General features: G+C 44.5%; 1 protein-coding gene across 1 annotated transcript; it reads left to right on the forward strand.

The window, feature by feature from the left end:
* Positions 1–83: 83 nt before the first annotated feature.
* Positions 84–12,190, forward strand: LOC120386624 (ficolin-2-like). The gene is made up of 10 exons (XM_039506085.1): positions 84–172; positions 1,811–1,924; positions 2,533–2,586; positions 2,850–2,885; positions 4,217–4,261; positions 5,102–5,137; positions 5,766–5,893; positions 6,479–6,608; positions 7,215–7,349; positions 11,315–12,190. The coding sequence occupies exons 1-10, from the start codon at positions 91–93 to the stop codon at positions 11,560–11,562; spliced, it is 1,008 nt and encodes a 335-aa protein (XP_039362019.1). The 5' UTR covers positions 84–90; the 3' UTR covers positions 11,563–12,190.
* The last annotated feature ends 8,076 nt before the right edge of the window (positions 12,191–20,266 follow it).

A 20,266-nucleotide genomic window follows, 5' to 3' on the forward strand; every position in this document is an offset into this window, starting at 1 on the left:
TAAAAGGCTTACAGGGACTGAAAGACTAAAGTAGAGGAGGAGGTGGGGAGAAGACAAGTGGAGCTGCCATTGCAGAGCCCAGCACTAGCCATGGGGAGAGCTGCCCAGAAAACCCTCCTCTCTTTACTCTGTCTAGCAGCAGCGGTTTGTCAGGCTCAGGACACCTGCCCAGGTGAGTGAAAGACAATCCTGTTCCCAACTGCGTTTCATAGTGTGGTTCTTGCCAACCTGGACCCTGGGGAACTGGGAACTGTTCAGGAATGTTTCTTGTCCTACATGTCTATAAAGTGCTTTGCCTGCTTATGCTGCTTTTTAAATACTAAAAAGAACAGCTTCTCTGTACAAAATTCCTTTGTAGAAATTACTCGATATTGCAGAAGTGCCCGTCACAGACTAGAGGTGTTCAAAAAAAGGACACGGTTTTTGCAAAAAATGTTCTGAAATTGTTGTCTCTTGTCTTTATTGAGAATCTTCAAAAATTGACTTGACCTCCTCTCCCTCATGTTCATTTACTGTCTTCTAACCTCTCTACACTGCTGCTGGAATCTCTCTCTGTCTAAAGCTCCCATCTCCTCTGCATATTGGGGCCAAAGCATTTCCAATCTGGCGACTGACCGACCCACACAGGCAGATGACCTAAATTCTGGAAAATTAAATCTCAATCTACAAAGCTCAGAGTCAGCCTATGATTTCAGATCCCTCTGCTTTTTAAAATTCACGTTGACCAAATTAAGATGATTATTTGTAAAATCGCAACTGTTGTGTATCTATCACCACAAATCCACTACACAACTCTTTCCATGTCAACACATTCACACTGAGAATCCAGCAGCATTTGAAGTTCATCATGAAATCCTGGAAATCCTTATGCAAGATTTAGTCAAATTTGTGCAGACATCATTCAGGCAAATGGTCTCTTTGAAGGAAATGTGTCGTTTGCTAAATAAGGATTGAATACAGGCTTTGCCATCTTATGCATAAATTAATATATTATTTCAGAGCAGTATTGCTGTCTCGTTTCATCTCCTTACATTCATGATCATTTTGAAAATCATTTGCTATGTACAGTTTATGCCCAAATGTTCCATATTTGGAGGTAGAGTTCCTATGTCACTGGGAATATTAACCATGTCCACCCACATTTTGTTTACCTCAAAAATTTCCACATCAATAGAGCTCAGTGGAGTTAACAGGCATGTCCCTATTTTTCTCCAGTGATGTCCCTATAAATAATTTTAAATCTCACAATGTGTATAATATAGAGAGGGGACTGTTAGGTTAAAAACATATTTAGTTCTTTAAAATGTATTTCCTGAGCTTCTAAGAGCAACTGTTTTTAAAATTATTTTACTTTTGCACAATTTCTTCACTGAATGGCAGCTATTTGTTTCTCCTCTGCGTTTCGTTCCACTTTTGTTTCTCTGTAGTTAATTTTGTTAAAAGATTCTCATGAACTGACACAAGCTGCAAGGGTTGGGTTGCAAACATTGCAGAGGGATGTGTACATCAAAATGAACTTTGCAATGATTTCTTTTAAATACAAATATTTAATCATTTCTTTTTAACTTTTGTTTTCACAATAACTTAAAACAAAGACTAATAGTAATAACCCCCAACTTTTCATATTAGGGCATTGTCTCTGAAATGCTTAAAACTGAAGAAAATGTTGGATTTGTCACTAATAGAGAAAAGAAAACCAAGGAACTATCTAGGCTTTCATTTGCTGGGTTTCTCCCTCTGGATTTCTGCAGAATGCTTCAGATCCTGAGAACCTAACAATCATTGATTATGGGTTCATTTCTTTCCCCAGACGTGAGCTTAGAGGGTTTCAACAGTACCGATAAACTCTCCATTCTCCAAGGCTGCCCTGGAATTCCAGGTGCCACAGGACCCAGAGGAGACTCAGGAAATCCAGGAACGCGAGGTACGTTCTCAGGCACTGAATGGGAATCAGTGATGGCTGGGTACTGAGGTAAATGGGAATTACTTTTGTAATATGCTCAGACTTTGGAGATTCTCCTCAACCCTGATATGAGGAAACTCACATGGCATCTCCCGTATCCTGTGGCAAGGGATTGGAGATGCAGAATAAGCAAGCTCTGAAATATTGTCCATTCCCTTTGGGTTGTCAGCTTGGCAACCAAGTCCTCTGGTTCTTTCCCCATCTCTGTCACTGGCTCGCTGTGTGACCTTAGTCAAATGACTCTCTTTGAGCCTCTGTTTTCTCCTCTGTATAATGGCTATAATGGTCCTTTACCTCCCAGAGATTATCTGAGGCACATTTCATTGATCTGTTCTCACCTGGCAGCAAGATGTGCTTGTCCCTTTGACTTCAATGGGCCTCCATGCAAGAGTCCATGCTAGGGGATCCTGATGTGAGATCAGGGACTCAGCAAGCCAGATGCGGAGACATTATGTGAATTTCGACACAGATGGGTTATTGTAATTCCAGGTTGGGGTGGTGGGTGGAGATTATGTACTCAATATTTGTGCTACCTTGCAAACTATTCAGTCAGTTTTCTGTGTTTGCAGGACAACGGGGACCTCAGGGGATCCCTGGAAAGGCGGGACTAACTGGCTCAAAAGGTAAAGTAACGAAGGGCAGAGAACTGTGTTTTCCTACAGGTGACCTAAGAACAGGAAATACGTTTTTAATCAAATATCAATTAGAGCTAGTTATAAAACACCAATTCCTCTAATATCTGGGCTTGAAAAACCACCATAGCTTCCCTTCACTCTATATTTGACAATAAAGGATTTATTATTGCAACAGAACTTCAGTTCTGATCCACTGTCAAGATCTCGGTATCGCTGATCAGTCTTTACTATCTTATTTTTTGTTCAATCAGGAGAAAGAGGTCCTGCTGGCGCCCCTGGAGTGAAAGGTAAGAGACCTCAGATGATTCTTCTCACTGCAGAGCCCTTTATGGTGCTATTCATGGTGATAGAGAAATTGGGAGCAACTATCCAGGCTCTCGCCCTGTTTCATTGTACGATTTTTCCTTCCAGCTTCTTGCCAAACAAAAAAAGCTGAAATGAAATTGGTTCCGGTTAAACAAGAAGTGTCCCCTTTTTGTTTTTGTTTAATAGACAAATGACAAAACAAAACGTTGTTCTGAAATGAGGAGTTGGAACATTTCAAACTTGTGAATAAAATATTAGCCTGAAAAATTTCACCCAGCTCTAATTATAATGTCTGATATGCCACGAGTCCTCTGCAGTGACAGGAAAAAGATCTCAACTGCAGTGGAGACGTAGCCGAAGCCTATTTCATGTCAGCCAATGCAAAAGACAAGATGAGATAAATGCAGTATTACCAGCCCCAAATCTCTGAAAAATTTCTGTCAGGTTCATCACAAATCAGGAGAGTGGTTTTAGAATCATGAGATTATGTAAAAATAATAGATGTGGTCAGGGGCGGCTCTAGGAATCCGGCCGCCCCAAGCACGGTGGCATGCCGCTGGGGGTGCGCTGCCGGTCGCCGGTCCCGCAGCTCCGGGGGACCTCTTGCAGACGTGGCTGCGGAGGGTCCGCTGGGCCCGCGGCTCCGGTGGAGCTTCTGCAGGCATGCCTGCGGGAGGTCCACCCGAGCCGCGGGACCAGCGGACCCTCCACGGTCATGCCTGCGGGAGGGCCACCTGAGCCGCGGGACCAGCGTACCCTCCGCAGTCATGCCTGCGGGAGGTCCGCTGGTACCGCGGCTCCGGTGGACCTCCCGCAGGCATGACTGCGGAAGGTCCACCGGAGCCGCCTGCCGCCCTGCCGGCAAAATGCCGCCCCAAGCGCGCGCTTGGCGTGCTGGGGTCTGGAGCCGGCCCTGGATGTGGTGTTCTTTTTATTTGCCTTTTTGAGTATTTAGGGTGCACTGGGGTCACATTTTGAGGCTTTTGCCATAGCTTTGAGGGTTAGAAACTTACCTTTTTTTTTAGGCTGATGGCTGTAATTATGTCATATGCACTTGACCCCAGGAGCTTGGGCTTTAAGGAAAAGAATAATTATCATGAGAGTCATGACAAAATCATGAGAGCTGGCAACATACATCACTTAAGTCCCACAAAACGCCAACTTTAACAGATTGTGCAGAGTGTAGGTGGTGCATAGACCTTGAACTAGCCCCTCCACACAATTAAACCCAAGCGATTGTTGTAGTGAGATGTTGAATTATGTAGCTGACCTACAGGCAAAACAAGGATTTTATTCTGAGTTCTTTTTTTAGGAGATAAAGGAGCCCTGGGAGCTACGGGAGCCCCTGGAACAGCTGGTGAGACCCTCTGCACTCGCCTTTGTACTGAGCACGTCCTTTCAGTTTTATTTTGCAGCACTAACAATTAAGTGGCTTAGAAAGCTTGAATAGTTACCATGTCCACCCCATGTCCACAATATCTATATCAATCCTCCTGTAAGTTTTGGACTCTACAAAAAGAGAAATAGCCCCACCTAAAAACACAGGTGCCCATCCATGTGTTGTAATGTCTGGAACAACGCTAGCCAGATGACTTTTGGTATGAGAGAAAATAGTAGAAATGTAAGTGAAATCTGTAGATCTGGATGTGTATCCTAGAGAAGGCTTCTTTCACCTATCCCTCCTTATATTTCATACATACTGGGAGTGGGGAGTATGAACCACAAGAAATGGATCCTATTTCTATGTCTCGTTAGAGGAATGACCCCTTTTCTACCAGTACTTTATTTAACTGATATTCTGCCATTGTCACGTGGAATTTTTTTTTAAAAAAATATTGAGTCATATTCACAGCTAGTGTAAGCATATGCAGCTCCCCTGACTCGGTGGGCATTGCTTCTAGTTATTGACCAGCAATTAATTTAGTCTATTAAGGACCAATTCTTAGCCGTGCAAGTAGGAGCCTCATGAGAAGGTTACAAAATAGTGTTGGCTACATAATGAGAGCTGTCTCGCTGTAGATGTGTGTGAATCCATTAGCATTTGGTTTTCACAATTAAAAGCCTGTCTAGAGCATTTTCAAGATAACTAATACTTTGCTATCCCAGCTGCTACTGTTGGCCAATTACATAGTTTAAAAGACAGTAAAACATTTTCTGGTTCCATTTCACTTTCTATTGTGTTTCTTTTCATGACCAGTGGAGGAAGACCTGGAAGACATACAGTGTAAGAAAGGTGAGTGTTTCTTATAACCACTAAATGTCATCTCATTCCATCCAGAGACCCAAACATGAAAACCCACTAGAGATAGACCAATTGCAAAAAAATACATCTGTGATTTACCACATTTGCTGTTCTCAAACTATCCGCAAAGAGACTTGGATCTTTTAAAATGAAGGTGTTTGCTGTTAGCAATTGGCCAGTGAATCTTTCTCCCTCAGCTGATGGGTTCACTTGCAAACAGGTTGAGCTGGTCTCACACTGAACTCAGGGGGTTGGGCAGGTGGTTGTGTCTTTTCCTCTTGAAAACAAACTTCATACAACCACACTGGCACATTGGAGTCTAAATAATTTGGTTTGCTAACTACAGAGAGCATGCCAAGCCTAGATGGGTACATACACTGATGTTGTGGTAGGTTTCCAAAGATAGAACGCAAAGGGACCACAAACTATTGAAAGGGATACTACCCAATTCCCAAACACTTCGGTGGGGAGGAGAGGAGATGGTGGCTCAAAGATTGTTTTCCAGTTACCTAAATCTGCAATTGATCTGACCCTCAGTGCAACAGAAAGCAGCCTGTGAATCCCTGTACAAGGAGAGTTATACAACCAATTTACATATTTCAATTTCTCTTTCAACCAGGAGCAGAGAACTGCAAGGAACTGCTAGCTAGAGGGAACATCATGAGCGGCTGGTACACCATCTACCCCCGTGACTGTAACACCATGACCGTGCTGTGTGACATGGAGACAGATGGTGGAGGATGGATTGTAAGAACTGAGCATAATGAAGCTCATTGGATATTTTTTCTTGAACAACAACCAGTTGAGAGGAGAGAGCGTTCTAGGGAGCTGAGATGAGGGGTTTGAACCCTGTATGTACCTCACAAACCTTCCAATTTGTTATTCTGATTATTTATATCCCAGTCGTGCCTAGAGAATGTGATGAAGATCAGGGTCCCATTGTGCTGAGTGCTGAACACACACACTGAGAGACAGCCCCTGTCCCTTACAGCTCACAGTTTCCAAAGACAAGGCAGAGAAATGGCCAGACAGAAAGCAGAGGTGATGTGACTTGCCCAAATGGCAGAACTGGGTATAGAACCCAGGTCTCCTGATTGCCAGACCAGTGCTGTAGATTTCAGACCATGTGATCCTTTAATCTAGTGCTGTTGCTGCCAATATGATCCTGTGGGAGAAGCCTCCAACCGTGACAGTCACCTGAGGCTGAAATAGATCTGACCCCATTAAATCTCATCCAGTTATTTACAGTCTCAGAGTTTCTGGCCTCCTGCTCAACGTAGGATGGAAACCAATGTGGGATTTCCCAGCTAAGAACCTCCTGTTTCCCTGCAGGTGTTCCAGAGACGTGTGGATGGCTCTGTGGATTTTTACCGTGACTGGAATTCATACAAAAGAGGTTTTGGCAGCCAGCTGTCAGAATTCTGGCTGGGGAACGACAATATCCACCTGTTATCATCCCTTGGTAAAGACATCACTGATGCATTCTTTTCCTTACAGCAACCTTCTCCACCAAGATTTGTTCCCATATTTTAACCATGGATACAGGGTATAAAGTTGTATTATCGATAGAGGTAACCCGTCTGCTCCAGACACCCCTTCCTGTTCCTTACAGCCCAGTCCTGCCACACAAAGCTATTGAAACCAAGAATGCTGTGGTAGCTGGGCTGGCTCCAGTCATGATTCATGAAGCAGCATTTGGTCCTTTGGTGGTTCGCCCACAGTACAGCAATAAGGGATGTTACAGCGTGGATGAGGTCATAGATTCTGAACTACCTTAGCAAAGCATAACACGGAGCAGATTTTTAATAGGGAGGTTAGGTTGGTGGGTGGAAATTGAATTGATAAAGGTCGATATGAAGATATTGGCTTGATGCGAGAATCAGTGGGTGAGATTCTATGATGTGTGTAATGCAGGAAATTTAAACTAGATGATCATAATGGTCCCAGCATAATAGAGCCTGATTTGTGTTTAGAGTCTTCAGGGGCTTCTGCAATAAAAGCAATCAATAATAGTAATAAAAACTAATGGAAGGTGCTGAACATTTTGCTTTCACATTGTTTTCTATAGGTCCCCAGGAGCTTCGCGTCGATCTCAGAGATTTTGACAACAACTATGAATTTGCTTCCTTCTCGTCATTCAGAGTTGCAGGAGAGACTTCGAAATACACGCTGTTCATTGGACCCTTTGTTAATGGCACTGCAGGTAGATTCTCAGCTCATCCTTTTCCCTTTGTGGCAGATGGAAAAATGGAAAGCAAAAGTGATGCAGAGTATTCTATGGCAGAAGCAAAAGGCAATGTAATCTGTGGAAGTGATGTGTCAGGAAACATCAGTTATTCTCCTGCTGAACTATTAAAGGAAGAACACAAGGTTTAGTGACAACAAAACATATAGTATAATATGGATATCCTGCCTAGTGGAGGTCTGAAAGCAGAATAATGAGCAGAGGTAGGCACAGCTACTGCTGGTTGCTTTCCTAAGTTAGATCTTAATGCCCCATAGAAATAGCTGAATTAAACGACGTAGGCACATCAGGATTGGTACAAGTCATTGAGTGGTTACATATGCCCCATTTCATGCAAACTCTGCATCCAGACCCCCGCATACCAGAGACAGAAATAGTTTGTGCCATGCAGAGTCTTCTACACATCACCGCAGGATTGCTTAGGCAGACCCCCAAGGCAATTAGAGAGAAGGGCTTTTATCTAGGTTTAAAAGGGGCAGGGGACAAAAGCCAACAGCTAAGCATAAAAAAGGGCCACCTTAACAGAGGGCCATATTTTTTGGGGGCGGGGACATGTAGGGTCAGAGGAGGAAGAAGAGAGTAACCAGTAGAGGCATATACTCAAAATCTCAGATACCGATACATAAATGCAAGACGGATGGGGAATAAACAGGAAGAGCTGGAAGGATTAGTACAATAGTAAATTTACTACTTAAGTGGCATCACCGAAACTTGGTGGGATGAGTCTCATTACTGTGCCTACCTCTGCTCATTATTCTGCTTTCAGACCTCCACTAGGCAGGATATCCATATTATACTATATGTTTTGTTGTCACTAAACCTTGTGTTTTTCCTTTAATAGTTCAGCAGGAGAATAACTGTATAGTGGGGTACAGCTTGTTTAGGAGGGACAGGCAAGGTAAATGGGAGGAGGTTTGAATTATACAGCCAGAGTAAATACACTTGTTCTCTGCTCCAGGAGGAGGCGAGAGGCAGCCCAACTGACAGTCTCTGGGGAAAGAAAAAAAGCATAATAAATAGACGTGATCTCTTGATACAGGTGTACTATAGTAATCAGGGACTTTAACTACCCAGATGTTTGTTGGAAAAGTAATAAAGAAAAACACAGAACTTCTGATAAGCCCTTGTAATGTAATGGGGACACCATTTTGTGGAGGAAGTAACCAGGGGGACCAGCCATTTTAGACTTAATTCTGACCAACAAGGAGGAATTGGGAGTGAATTTGAAGGCAGAAGACAATTTGGGAGAAAGTGATCATGAAATCACAGATTTCTTTATTCTAAGGAAAGAAAGGAGTGGAAACATGGACAAAGTGTTAAGGAGAAGTACAAAAGAGTAGCATACCCATGTAGGGACAAAATCAAAAAGATTAAGGCACTAAATAAGTTACATCTAAGAAGGAACAGAAAAATCCATAGGAAGGGGTTCTTTACATATATTAGCAGTAAGAGAAAGATGAAAGCAAGTGTAGTTCTTTACTTAACAGGAATGGAGAGCTAATAATGGATGACATCAAGAAGGCTTGGGTGTTTCATGACTGGTGTGTTTCAGTCTTCACTCAAAAGGTTACTGGTGATGACATACTCAACACACTATTAACAACAAGCCCAAATACTGGGGGGAAAAGTTAAACAATATTTAGATAAGTTAGATATATTCAAGTCGGGAGGGCCTGGCAAAACTCATCCTAAGGGAATAAAATAGCTAGCTGAAACAATCTCAGAACCATTAACAATTATCTGGAGAACTCCTGGAGGATGGGTGAGGTCCCAGAGCACTGGAGAAGGGTAAACATAGTACCTATCTTTAAAAAGAGAAACAAACGGGACCTGGGGAACTTTAGGCCAGTCAGCCTAACTTTGATACCTGGAAAAATACTCACTCAAATTATTAAACAATCAAGTTGTAAACACCTAGAGGACAGTAGGCTTAATTAGCAATATCCACCATGGAGTTCTCATGAACAAATCATGTTAAACAAGCATAATTTCCTTCTTTGACAGGGTTATTGGCTTAGTGGATAAGGGGAAAGCAGTAGACATGATATATTTTGATTTTAGTAAGACTTTTGACAAAAATCCCACATGGCATTCTCAATAAGCAAACTAGGGAAATGCAGTTTGGGCGCAATTACTATAAGGTGGGTACACAACTGGTTGAAAGACTGTGCTCAAAGAGTAGTTATCAATGGTAAGCTGGGAGCGTGTATCTAATGGAGTTCTGCAGGGGTCAGTCCTGAGTCTGGTGGTAGTCAATATTTTCATTAATGAGTTGGATAATTGAGTGGAGCATATGCTTATAAATCTGCAGATGGCACCAAGCTGGGAGGGTTTGTAAGCACTTTGGAGGACAGGATTAAAATGCAAAATGTCCTTGGCAAATTGGAGAACTGATCTGAATTCAGCAAGATGAAATCCAGCAAAGACCAATGCAAAGTGATTCACTTAAGAAAGACTAATCAAATGCACATCTCCAGAGTGGGGAATAACTGGCTTGGTGGTAGTACTGCTGAAAAAGAACTGGGGTTTAGAGTGGATCGCAAATTGAATATGAGTCAACAATGTGATGTAGTTTCACAAAAAGCTGATGCCATTCTGGGTGTGTTTACAAGTCTGTGGCATGTAAGGAACAGTAGATACTTGTCTTGGTCTACTCAGCACGGGTGAGGCCTCACAGAGAGAACAGTGTCCAATTCTGGGCACCACACTTTAGGAATGATGTGGACAAACTGAAGAGAGTAGAGGAGAGCAAGAAATGTATCTATCTTGGTTGGGAGCTGCTTGCTTCCTACGGGCTCTTTTCTCTTCAAGCTGTAGGAGCCAGCTTCTGTCATGGACTTTGAAACCCTGATGGAAACAGTGGTGCCACTTGTTACAATCACTTGCTAAGATTCCTCATAGGTCAGGATTAACTCCAATTCTTTCATATCTCGTTTGCTTATCTTTATAGCGAAGCTTGGGACGTCCTGTTGTTCTTGTTCCCTCTGATAGCTCCCCTTATAGCATGTCCTTGGGTATGCATCCATCTTCCAACCTACTCAGATGGCCCAGCCAGTGCAGTCATCTTTGCTTGTCATACTTGGTAAATTTGCCCTTCGAAGAACCTTTGCATTGGTGAATTTATCTTCCCATTTGGTGTTGAGTATGCAGCGTAAACAGCCTAAGTGGAAACTGTTTAACCTTTTGTCCTGATGAGCATAAGTTGACCATGTTTCCCCACCATACATGAGAGTGCTGAGGAAGCAGGTTTGATACATTAGCATTTTGGTCTTGATGGTCAGCTGTGAGTTGTTCCATGCTCTTTTAGTTAGTCTGCAGAAGGTGGTGGCAGACTTTCCAATGGAAACATTTCGTTCTTCATCCAGTGAGAGGTTTGTGGTCACTGTAGAACCTAAATAGCTGAACTTTTTGGATGACTTCTAGCTGGTTGGCATTTAAGGTGATTGAAGGATCTTCTGAACCCACCTGTCCTAATACAACCATTTTCTTGATGCTGATGGTGAGAGCAAATGCCTGACAGGTACTTTAAAGGCTGTCCATGAGTTCTTCATAGATCTTCATTGTGGGGTCTGAGGGAAGCATCATCAGCGAATAGAAGTTCCCTGATTAGCACCTTTTTGACTTTGGTCTTTGACTTAAGTCATGACAGGCTGAAGAGTTTCCTATGTGATCTTGTGTGGAGATACAGTCAGAATATGGCCTGATGAAAAATGTCCCTCTCTGGAAATAGAACTGCAGTCTCTCTCCTGACCCCAGATAGATTTCTGCTGCCTGGTAAAGGGAGAAATTTAGAAACCCCACTCCAGAACCACCAGGCTGTGAGAACTGAACTGTAAAAATGTAAAAAATAAACAATAAGAGATTATCTCACCGACCTTGTGTCTGTAAAAACATGTAATAAATAAACCCAATTGTTTCCACAGGGGATTCCTTAGCTAACCACAACGGCATGATGTTTTCAACCCATGACCAGGACAATGACAAGTCTGAGTGGAGCTGTGCTGTAACCTATAAAGGGGCCTGGTGGTACGGAGCATGTCATTCGGCCAACCTGAATGGATTATATCTGAAAGGAGCCCATGAAAGCTATGCTGATGGGGTGAACTGGCAGACAGGCAAAGGGCACTCGTATTCCTACAAGAGGGCAGAGATGAAAATGAGGCCCGTGTAGCTAATCAGGGAGGCAATTGTAATAATTATACTTAGCTCTTATTTAGCAATTATGGGACTGTCATAATGAACATTAATCTGCAGATGACAATAAATATCTTTTCTTTATCCACCAGCCACGAGGGTGCAGACATCATCGTACACACTTACCTAGCTCAGGGCACAAGGACTAGAGCTGGTAAAAAAAAACATAAGAATAGATTTGTGGGGAAAAGATTGAATTTTAAAGTGGTTTGCAGTTCAAAGGATTCTAAATTAACCCAGTTTTGATTTTGTGTTTTTATTTTTTTAAATTCCTCTCCCTGATATATAGTATCTGAAAATGTTAGTTTATTTTCTCGTTTACCAAAATCCTGGTTTTCTATAAAGAAAATAATTGGTCATTGACACGAGAATATTTAGAATGAAATAAAAAATAGAATGAAAATAGAATTGCTGAAAACATTACAAAATATATATTTTTTTTCCTGCCAAAGAAAACATTACAACCACATCAATGACATTTCATGAACATTTTCATATGTTTTTTCAAAAGCTGTTTGTCCACAGAAAAACTCCTAGTTTGAAAAACGTCAGCCAGCTCTGTCTAGGTTACGTCTCCTCTCCTACCTGACTCTGCTGTCGCTTGATTCCATTCCCAGAAGCACCAGAGACAGCTCCTACTGCTGCCATGCAATTCTTCCTGTGGTGTTAGTGACTCACTACCCTCAGATGCTGCCTCTGCCTCTGGAGAACCTTCCCCTCTGTCAATAAAGCAAAGGCTGCTCAATGAGTTCATGTCGCAGATTTGTTTGTACACACAAGCCAGTTCAATAGCATTAAAGCCCAAATGTGCCTGGCCCTGCATTGTGAACACTGTGGGCAGAGTGCACCCTGGGCAGTGGGCACATTATTGGTCTGGCTCCCCTGGGGAGTACAAGAGAGGGGTGCTCCCTCTGCCAGCAGTGCTGTGGCTGCAGAAGGGACATGTCTAAATAGGGTGATGGTGCAAACAGAAGAGCACTGAGACGATCTCAGGCTAAAGCTGCAATAGAAAGTCCCATCGCTCAGCACATGCCTGCTCGTGCCTTGTGAGGCAGAACAGGCCACAATCTCCCCTCTTTGTGCTGGTATGAGTCCCAGTGGAAGATTTAGCAACCAGCAAGTCCCACCCATTCCCCCATTTCCCTCTACCTGTGCTGGGGCAGAGGAACAAAAAGATGGGCCTCAGTGCACTCTGCCCATCAATTCTGAAGCACTTAGAGGAGAAGAAAGTGATCAGGAACAGTCAGCATGGATTCACCAAGGGCAAGTCATGCCTGACTAACCTAATTGCTTTCTATGAGGAGATAACTGGCTCTGTGGATGAGGGGAAAGCAGTAGATGTGTTATTCCTTGACTTTAGCAAAGCTTTTGATACGGTCTCCCACAGTATTCTTGCCAGCAAGTTCAAGAAGTATGGGCTGGATGAATGGACTATAGGATGGATAGAAAGCTGGCTAGATCGTCGGGCTCAAGGGGTAGTGATCGATGGCTCCATGTTTAGTTGGTAGCCGGTTTCAGGTGGACTGCCCCAAGGGTTGGTTCTGAGGCCGGTTTTGTTCAATATTTTCATTAATGATCTGGAGGACGGCGTGGACTGCACCCTCAGCAAGTTTGCAGATGACACTAAATTGGGAGGAGTGGTAGATACGCTGGAGGGTAGGGATAGGATACAGAGGGACCTAGACAAATTAGAGGACTGGGCCAAAAGAAACCTGATGAGGTTCAACAAGGACAAGTGCAGAGTCCTGCACTTAGGACGGAAGAATCCCACACATAGCTACAGACTAGGGACCGAGTGGCTAGGCAGCAGTTCTGCAGAAAAGGACCTAGGGGTTACAGTGGATGAGAAGCTGGATATGAGTCAACAGCGTGCCCTTGTTGCCAAGAAGGCTAACGGCATTTTGGGCTGTATAAGTAGGGGCATTGCCAGCAGATCAAGGGACATGATCATTCCTTTCTATTTGACATTGGTGAGGCCTCATCTGGAGTACTGTGTCCAGTTTTGGGCCCCACACTACAAGAAGGATGTGGAAAAATTGGAAAGAGTCCAGTGGATTAGGGGGCTGGAGCACATGACTTATGAGGAGGGGCTGAGGGAACTGGGATTGTTTAGTCTGCAGAAGAGAAGAATGAGGGGGGATTTGATAGCTGCTTTCAACTACCTGAAAGGGAGTTCTAAAGAGGATGGATCTAGACTGTTCTCAGTGGTACCTGATGGCAGAACAAGGAGCAATGGTCTCAAGTTGCAGTGGGGGAGGTTTAGGTTGAATATTAGGAAAAACTTTTTCACTAGGAGGGTGGTGAAGCACTGGATTGGGTTACCTAGGGAGGTGGTGGAATCTTCTTCCTTAGAGGTTTTTAAGGTCAGGCTTGACAGAGCCCTGGTTGGGATTATTTAGTTGAGGATTGGTCCTGCTTTGAGCAGTGGGTTGGACTAGATACCTCCTGAGGTCCCGTCCAACCCTGATATTCTATGATTCTATTTTATGATTCTAAGTCCCACGTTCTCACTTCCCTCACTCACCCCCTCCCATCTCTGCCTCTCCTCCTCCTGCTCTGCTCCCACGCGGTTCCATGCCCTGTACCAGCACTGCTGCTGCAAAAGCCATCATCACTGCTCCTGCCAAAGCCAGACCTGCTGCCGTGGGGGTCAGAGCCGCAAACCACAGCTGCTGCTGCCAGCAGAGTTGGAGTCGGAGCTTCTAGGAGGCAGCGGGAGGGGAGGGAAATGAAGGCTCTGCCATGTGCGGTCCCATTCACCAGAGTGCACGGCAGAGCCATCCTTTTGGAGTCCCCCCTCCTTGGGCAAACTCAAATGTGGGCTGTGGGGCTCAGCATGGCTCTCCCTAGGAGTTCCAGCCGCCATGGTTTCCCCACCCCATATTATCTCTGGGGTGGGGGTGGGGGATGGGAGGCTCTGTCCTCCCACTGTGCCTCCCCTTGGCATGTTCAGTCACTCTCCCTGGCAGCCAGGCCGGGTGGAGAGCGGGATGGAACCACTTCTCACGCCGGCTGAAGCTGGCCGCTCCAGGTCGCTATTCCATGCAGCACAGCAGCTGCCTGAGAGAGCTTGGCTGGGCAGGTGGCAGCAGCGGCGGGTTCCCCCCTGCCCAGGCCCTGCTGTCAGGGACAGGCGCCAAGCATGCCGGGTGGGCAGGCGCAGGAGGACAGGGCCCTTCTCTCCCATCACTCGGCAGGCCAGGCGGGGGAGGGGGGCACTTGGCCTCACATGAGCCCCCTACATATCGCCGCTGCTCCCAGGTGACCCAGAGCCACCTGCCCTGCAAGGCCTTTGAAAATGCCACAGCGTCTGGGCATGCCCAGCAATGGCTGCTGCGAGTAGACGTTTCCTTTCCCATCCTGCAGGGGGCCGCAGCCTCTGGGTATGCGCCAGTGCCGGCGGAGCTGCTGGTGGGATGTGTTGTGTCTAGAGCCTTCTCATGCAGTGGGACACTGAAAGGTATGTGTCTGCCTGCTGCGGCCTCTCCCCAGCCCCACTCTAGCTTTGCTTAGCTCTGCTAGCTTCTACACGGAAAATCAACTTTTTTTTGGTGGGGGGATTTCCTCCCACAATCAAGGATAAATTAATCAGCACAAAAATGCACTTCATTTAGGCCTACGCTGCCAGCTTAGTTATTCTCTTTCTGGATGGGGTCTGAAAATGAAAGCCATAAATAAAAAGACGGGTCTGATTTTAGAGATCAAAAAGAAAAAGTGATGTTTTGTTATTTCAAACGGCCTCCAAAGCTCCTAAGAAGCAGAAACTATCATTTTGTAAACTGCCTGATCAATCCCTGGAGTCTAAAGTAGAAATGTGTGAGCTGCATCTCAATTCAGGGCAGATGAATCTGTCATTGTGGAAAGGTTTAAGTCAGGAAAACAATTTGTGCAATACCACACAAGTTACTGATGTAGTAGTAGCTGATATGTCCAGAGAAACTTTGCTTGAAACTAGCACACCAGAAGACCAGGTGAGCTACAATCCAACATTATCTTTCTGGGTACTGATGTTAATCTGACTGGTCTGTAATTGCCAGGTTGGCCTTACTTCCCTTTTTATAGATGGGTATCTAAGTCAGTATTGCCTTTCAGGCTCACTACTGAGTTACAGAGTCTTGTTCTCAGCTGCCTGCCAAACAATCTCTCTGCAGGGGACAGTCCATGAGTCACGGTGCTGCTCTATAGTTCAGTATAGTCAAATATGGATCTGTACATGTGGCAGTGGCCTTTTTCAAAAGCTATTTAACAATTTTCACACCATTCTCTACAAGACCCGTTGGACTGAGGATACCTGGGACTCAAAGTTCCATGCTCAGCCCCATCCTCTCGAGCCAATTATTTAAATTCGTTTCCATCAAACTGTGGAACATTATCAGACATGAGACCTACCGCTGGGTGCCCATCTGACTGTGACCTCAGATCAGATGTGGCAACCTGGTGAATTTAAGCATATTAGTCAGTGGAGGGAAAGAAACTAATCAGGATTCCCTTAGTAATGGCGAGTGAACAGGGAAGACCCCAGCGCCAAATCCCCATCTTGCAGTGGAGTGCGGGAAATGTGGTGTGCAGATGACCCACTCCCTGGTGCCGCTCTCGGGTGCTTACGTCCTTCTGATCAAGGCACCGCCTGTGGATGGTGTGAGGCCAGTGGTGGCCCCTGGCATTCTGGGACTGGGTCATCTTGGAGTCGGGTTGCTTGGGAATGCATCCCAAAGCAGATGGTAAACTCCCTCTAAGGCTAAATACTGGCACAAGCCAGATAGTCAATAAGTACCATAAGGGAAAGTTGAAAAGAACTTTGAAGAGAGAGTTCAAGAGGGCGTGACATCATTAAGAGGTGAATGGGTGGGGTCCATGCAGTCTGCCTGGAGGATTCAACACAGCAGGTTCGGGCAGCTGGCCTGGGATGACAGCTCCCTCTCCACTTCTTCTCCAGGGGGTGTCAGAAGGGGAATGACACTTGGACGGCCCTGCCACTGTCAGGCACATTTCCTCTGAGGCAGTGTGCTGCAACCAGCTCTGGGTCTGCTGGGAAGGCCTGGCGGGCAGGTGGCTCGCGGCTTCATGGCAACAGTTCTTGCTGCATCCTGGGGCCGAGGGAGATGACCATGGGGGATGTGGTATGGTGGCCGTGAGGGGGACGGGTTCCCCCTGCTCCCAGTGTGACTGTCAACTGGTGCATGAGGATCATTGCTTCAATGCTGGTGACAATGGCTTCAGTGAGGATGACGCTGGATAGCTTTGACTGTCCTCCAAAATGTATGAAGGTACTAAGTCTTCTTCATGATCAGATGACTGCCACCATTCTCTGTAATGGCCTGGAGACTGATGCTTTCATCATCAAAACTGGATTTAAGCAAGGATGCATTATTGTCCCAACCCCGTTCTCCATCTATTTAGCAGCCATTTTGGTACTCGTTAAAGCCTGCCTCCCCAGTGGAGTTGACATTCAATACAGAATGGATGGGTGGCATTTTAATCTTTGACGTCTTCAGGCCATCCATTACTGATCTTCAATATGCTAATGACTGTGCCATCCTCATACACACTGAGAATGACCTTCCGTCCACACTGGATTTTTTTGCACAAGCTTACCAAAGACTAGGACTCTTAGTCAATATTGAGAAGACTAAAGTGCTCCATCAGCCTGCTTCAGGCCTTGCACATGACTTACCACACATCACCATTGAGGGGCAGACTTTGAAAACAGTTGAGCACTTCTGCTACCTTGGTAGCCAACTTTCTCAAAATGCAAAAATCGACAGTGAGAGCCAGCACAGGATAAACTATGCAAGTGCTTTCTTGGGGAAATTGCTTCAATGTGTTTTCATGGACCGTGACCTGCAGCAGTACACCAAGATCCAGGTCTATAAGACAATTGTTATTCCTACACTCTTTTATGGATGCAAAAGCTGGGTGACCTATTAACAGCAACTCAAGAGGTACCACAAATGATGCCTCCAGAAGATCATAGCATATCAGGGTTGGAAGGGAGCTCAGGAAGTCATCTTGTCCAACCCCCTGCTTAAAGGGGGAACTAATCCCCAGGCAGATTTTTGCCCCAGATCCCTAAATGCCCCAGGCAAGGACTGAACTCACAACGCTGGGTTTGGCAGGCCAATGCCAAACCACTGAGCTATCCCTCCCCTGTCCTGTACATTAAGTGAAAAGGTCACTGCATTAACACCAGCATCCTCACTGAAGCCAATGGGAATAACAATCCACTATCAAAATGTTGTTTTTACCAGCATAGGTAAATAAATCCATGCCAATTTCATCCTACACTCTTAACTGTTCATTGTGTAAAAACATAGGATCTTTTTTCTGTTTCGTTGGTATTTTTGACACTTTAACAGTTTTCTCTCTGATTGTTCATTTATGGCCAGTACAGTCTCTCTCTGGCTCTGTATTTACCTTTTGCCATACCCAAGTACCCTTCCTGTATACTAGTGAGCATGTCAGCTTGTAACATCTTAGGTACTACTCTCCGATTTCCTCTAAACAACATGGTGTCAAGTATCAGGACGTAGCTGTGTTAGTCTGTATCCACAAAAACAACAAGGAGTCCGGTGGCACCTTAAAGACGAACAGATTTATTTCGGCATAAGCTTTTGTGGGTAAAAAACCTCATGAAAAAGAAACCACAAAAGCTTATGCCCAAATAAATCTGTTAGTCTTTAAGGTGCCACCGGACTCCTTGCTGTTTAGAGAAACAACATGCCATCAATAACAGATAGTTCTGCTTTAAACTGTAAATAGGGTAACCAGAGAGCAAGTGTGAAAAATCAGGACGGGGGTGGGGGGTAATAGGAGCCTATATAAGAAAAAACACCAAATATCGGGACTGTCCCTATAAAATTGGGACATCTGGTCACTCTAACTGTAAATAGGGACATGGTATGTAATGTCCTGGCCACCCTGTAGTAACAGCCTTAATATCCTCTGTAAAGTCTCACCATTAGCTGTAGCCCGAGAAAATTCTTTCCACTTCCTGTCTGAGGCTGGACAATTATTTTTTTATCCGTCTGATGTGCACTGTCTGACTCCACCCCCGTTTCTATTACAGTTTTATCAAATGTTCAGGATAATGTGTCCCGTACTTCCTCTCCCACGTGCACTCTTTGTATCAGCCCAAGGGCTGGGCAGGTTTTTAAATCCAATGTACATGCTTTATTCCCTTGCAAAGTCCAACAATTCTGTTTGATCTTTTACTGTCACTGCTAGTACACATGTAGGAATCAGTTCCCCCATTACAAGCTTTCAGTTTGACCTGTTCGCTCACCATGTTCCCTGAGTTTTTTCCAACCTTTTAAAAGTAGTACCTGAAACAACATTTGCCTGAGCATCAGTGCACAATTTGTAGGTTATAAGAGTCCCATTAGTGTCTTAACTACAATGTTAAGTGAGGAGTTACTGTATTGCAGCACTTACCACAAGCTGGGCATTGTCATTTTTGTTCACATCATGAGCAATCCTTGAAGCTTTTACAAACTCTTGTGCTTTGCATTTTTCATGCATTTCTATGTTGTTTATTTTGTACTGACAGACTGCTGGCCAGTTTTTTGTCTCTCTTGTCATTCTATCCAGTGAGGCAGTGTTCTGCTTTCCTTCCATAATTTCTATTCTGTTGAATGATTTCTTCTGCCGGACACAGACTTACTGCTTTATCCAAAGTGAGATCCATATCTTACAATAGTCTCTTTTGCAGCTTTGAATCTCTGATTCCAATTACAAACCACAATACCACATTGGGAAGTGTCATCACGCTTCCCTAGTGTAAAGAGAGGAAATGTCCTTTGCATAGAGGCAGAACAGCAGCTGCCTTCTTGCTGTACGGACTGGAATCATGCAAACACACATGCACATAAAGAAATGAACCTCGGCAGTGGTCTGCCATCAATAGCATCCGCCGTGCAGCAGTCACTGAAAAAGCACATGTAAATATAGAAAAGTGCAGCAGTGGTATATGAGCAGATATGGCCTGGGCATGCATCATTATTATTTATCATTTCTATGACACAGGCACACAGAGCACTGCAAAAAATCGGGATAATAATTCTTTTCTTCCACCCTTCACTTGTATTGGCTATTTAGATTGTAAGGTGTTTGGGAAAGAGATGGCTGGAAGTTGAAGCTGGACACATTCAGGCTGGAAATGAAGTTGTAAATATTTAATGGTGAGTGTGATTAACCACTGGAGCCATTTCCCAAGGGTTGTCATGGATTCTCCATCACTGACCATTTTAAAATCTAGATTGGATGTTTTTCTAAAAGCTCTGCCCTAGGAATTATTTTTGGGAAGTGCTGTGGCCTGTGTTATAGAGGAGGTGAGACAAGATGATCACAATGGTCACTTCTGGTCTTGGAACCTACTGTCTCCTACTATGGGTTTGCACAGAGGGGTCCAATCTGACGCGAGGTCTCTTGTAGCTACTGTCATACAAATAATAATAACAGAGCAGTTGGCTAGTAAATTCACCCAATCCTGCTCTCCTTGTTCACCCAAAAGTTCCCACTGAAGCCAAAAGGGGTCTTTGAAAGGCTGGAGCAAGACAGCTTGGGCTCATTATTTGGCACCGTATTTTAATATTTCAGAAGACACATTCGCATGACTTAACTTTGCGAGCAAAGGTTCAGACTGGCTCTGCTCAATAATCGTCATTGCACGATACCGTGTTTGC

Source organism: Mauremys reevesii, linkage group 19, assembly GCF_016161935.1.
Source record: "Mauremys reevesii isolate NIE-2019 linkage group 19, ASM1616193v1, whole genome shotgun sequence".
NCBI lineage: Eukaryota > Metazoa > Chordata > Testudines > Geoemydidae > Mauremys > Mauremys reevesii.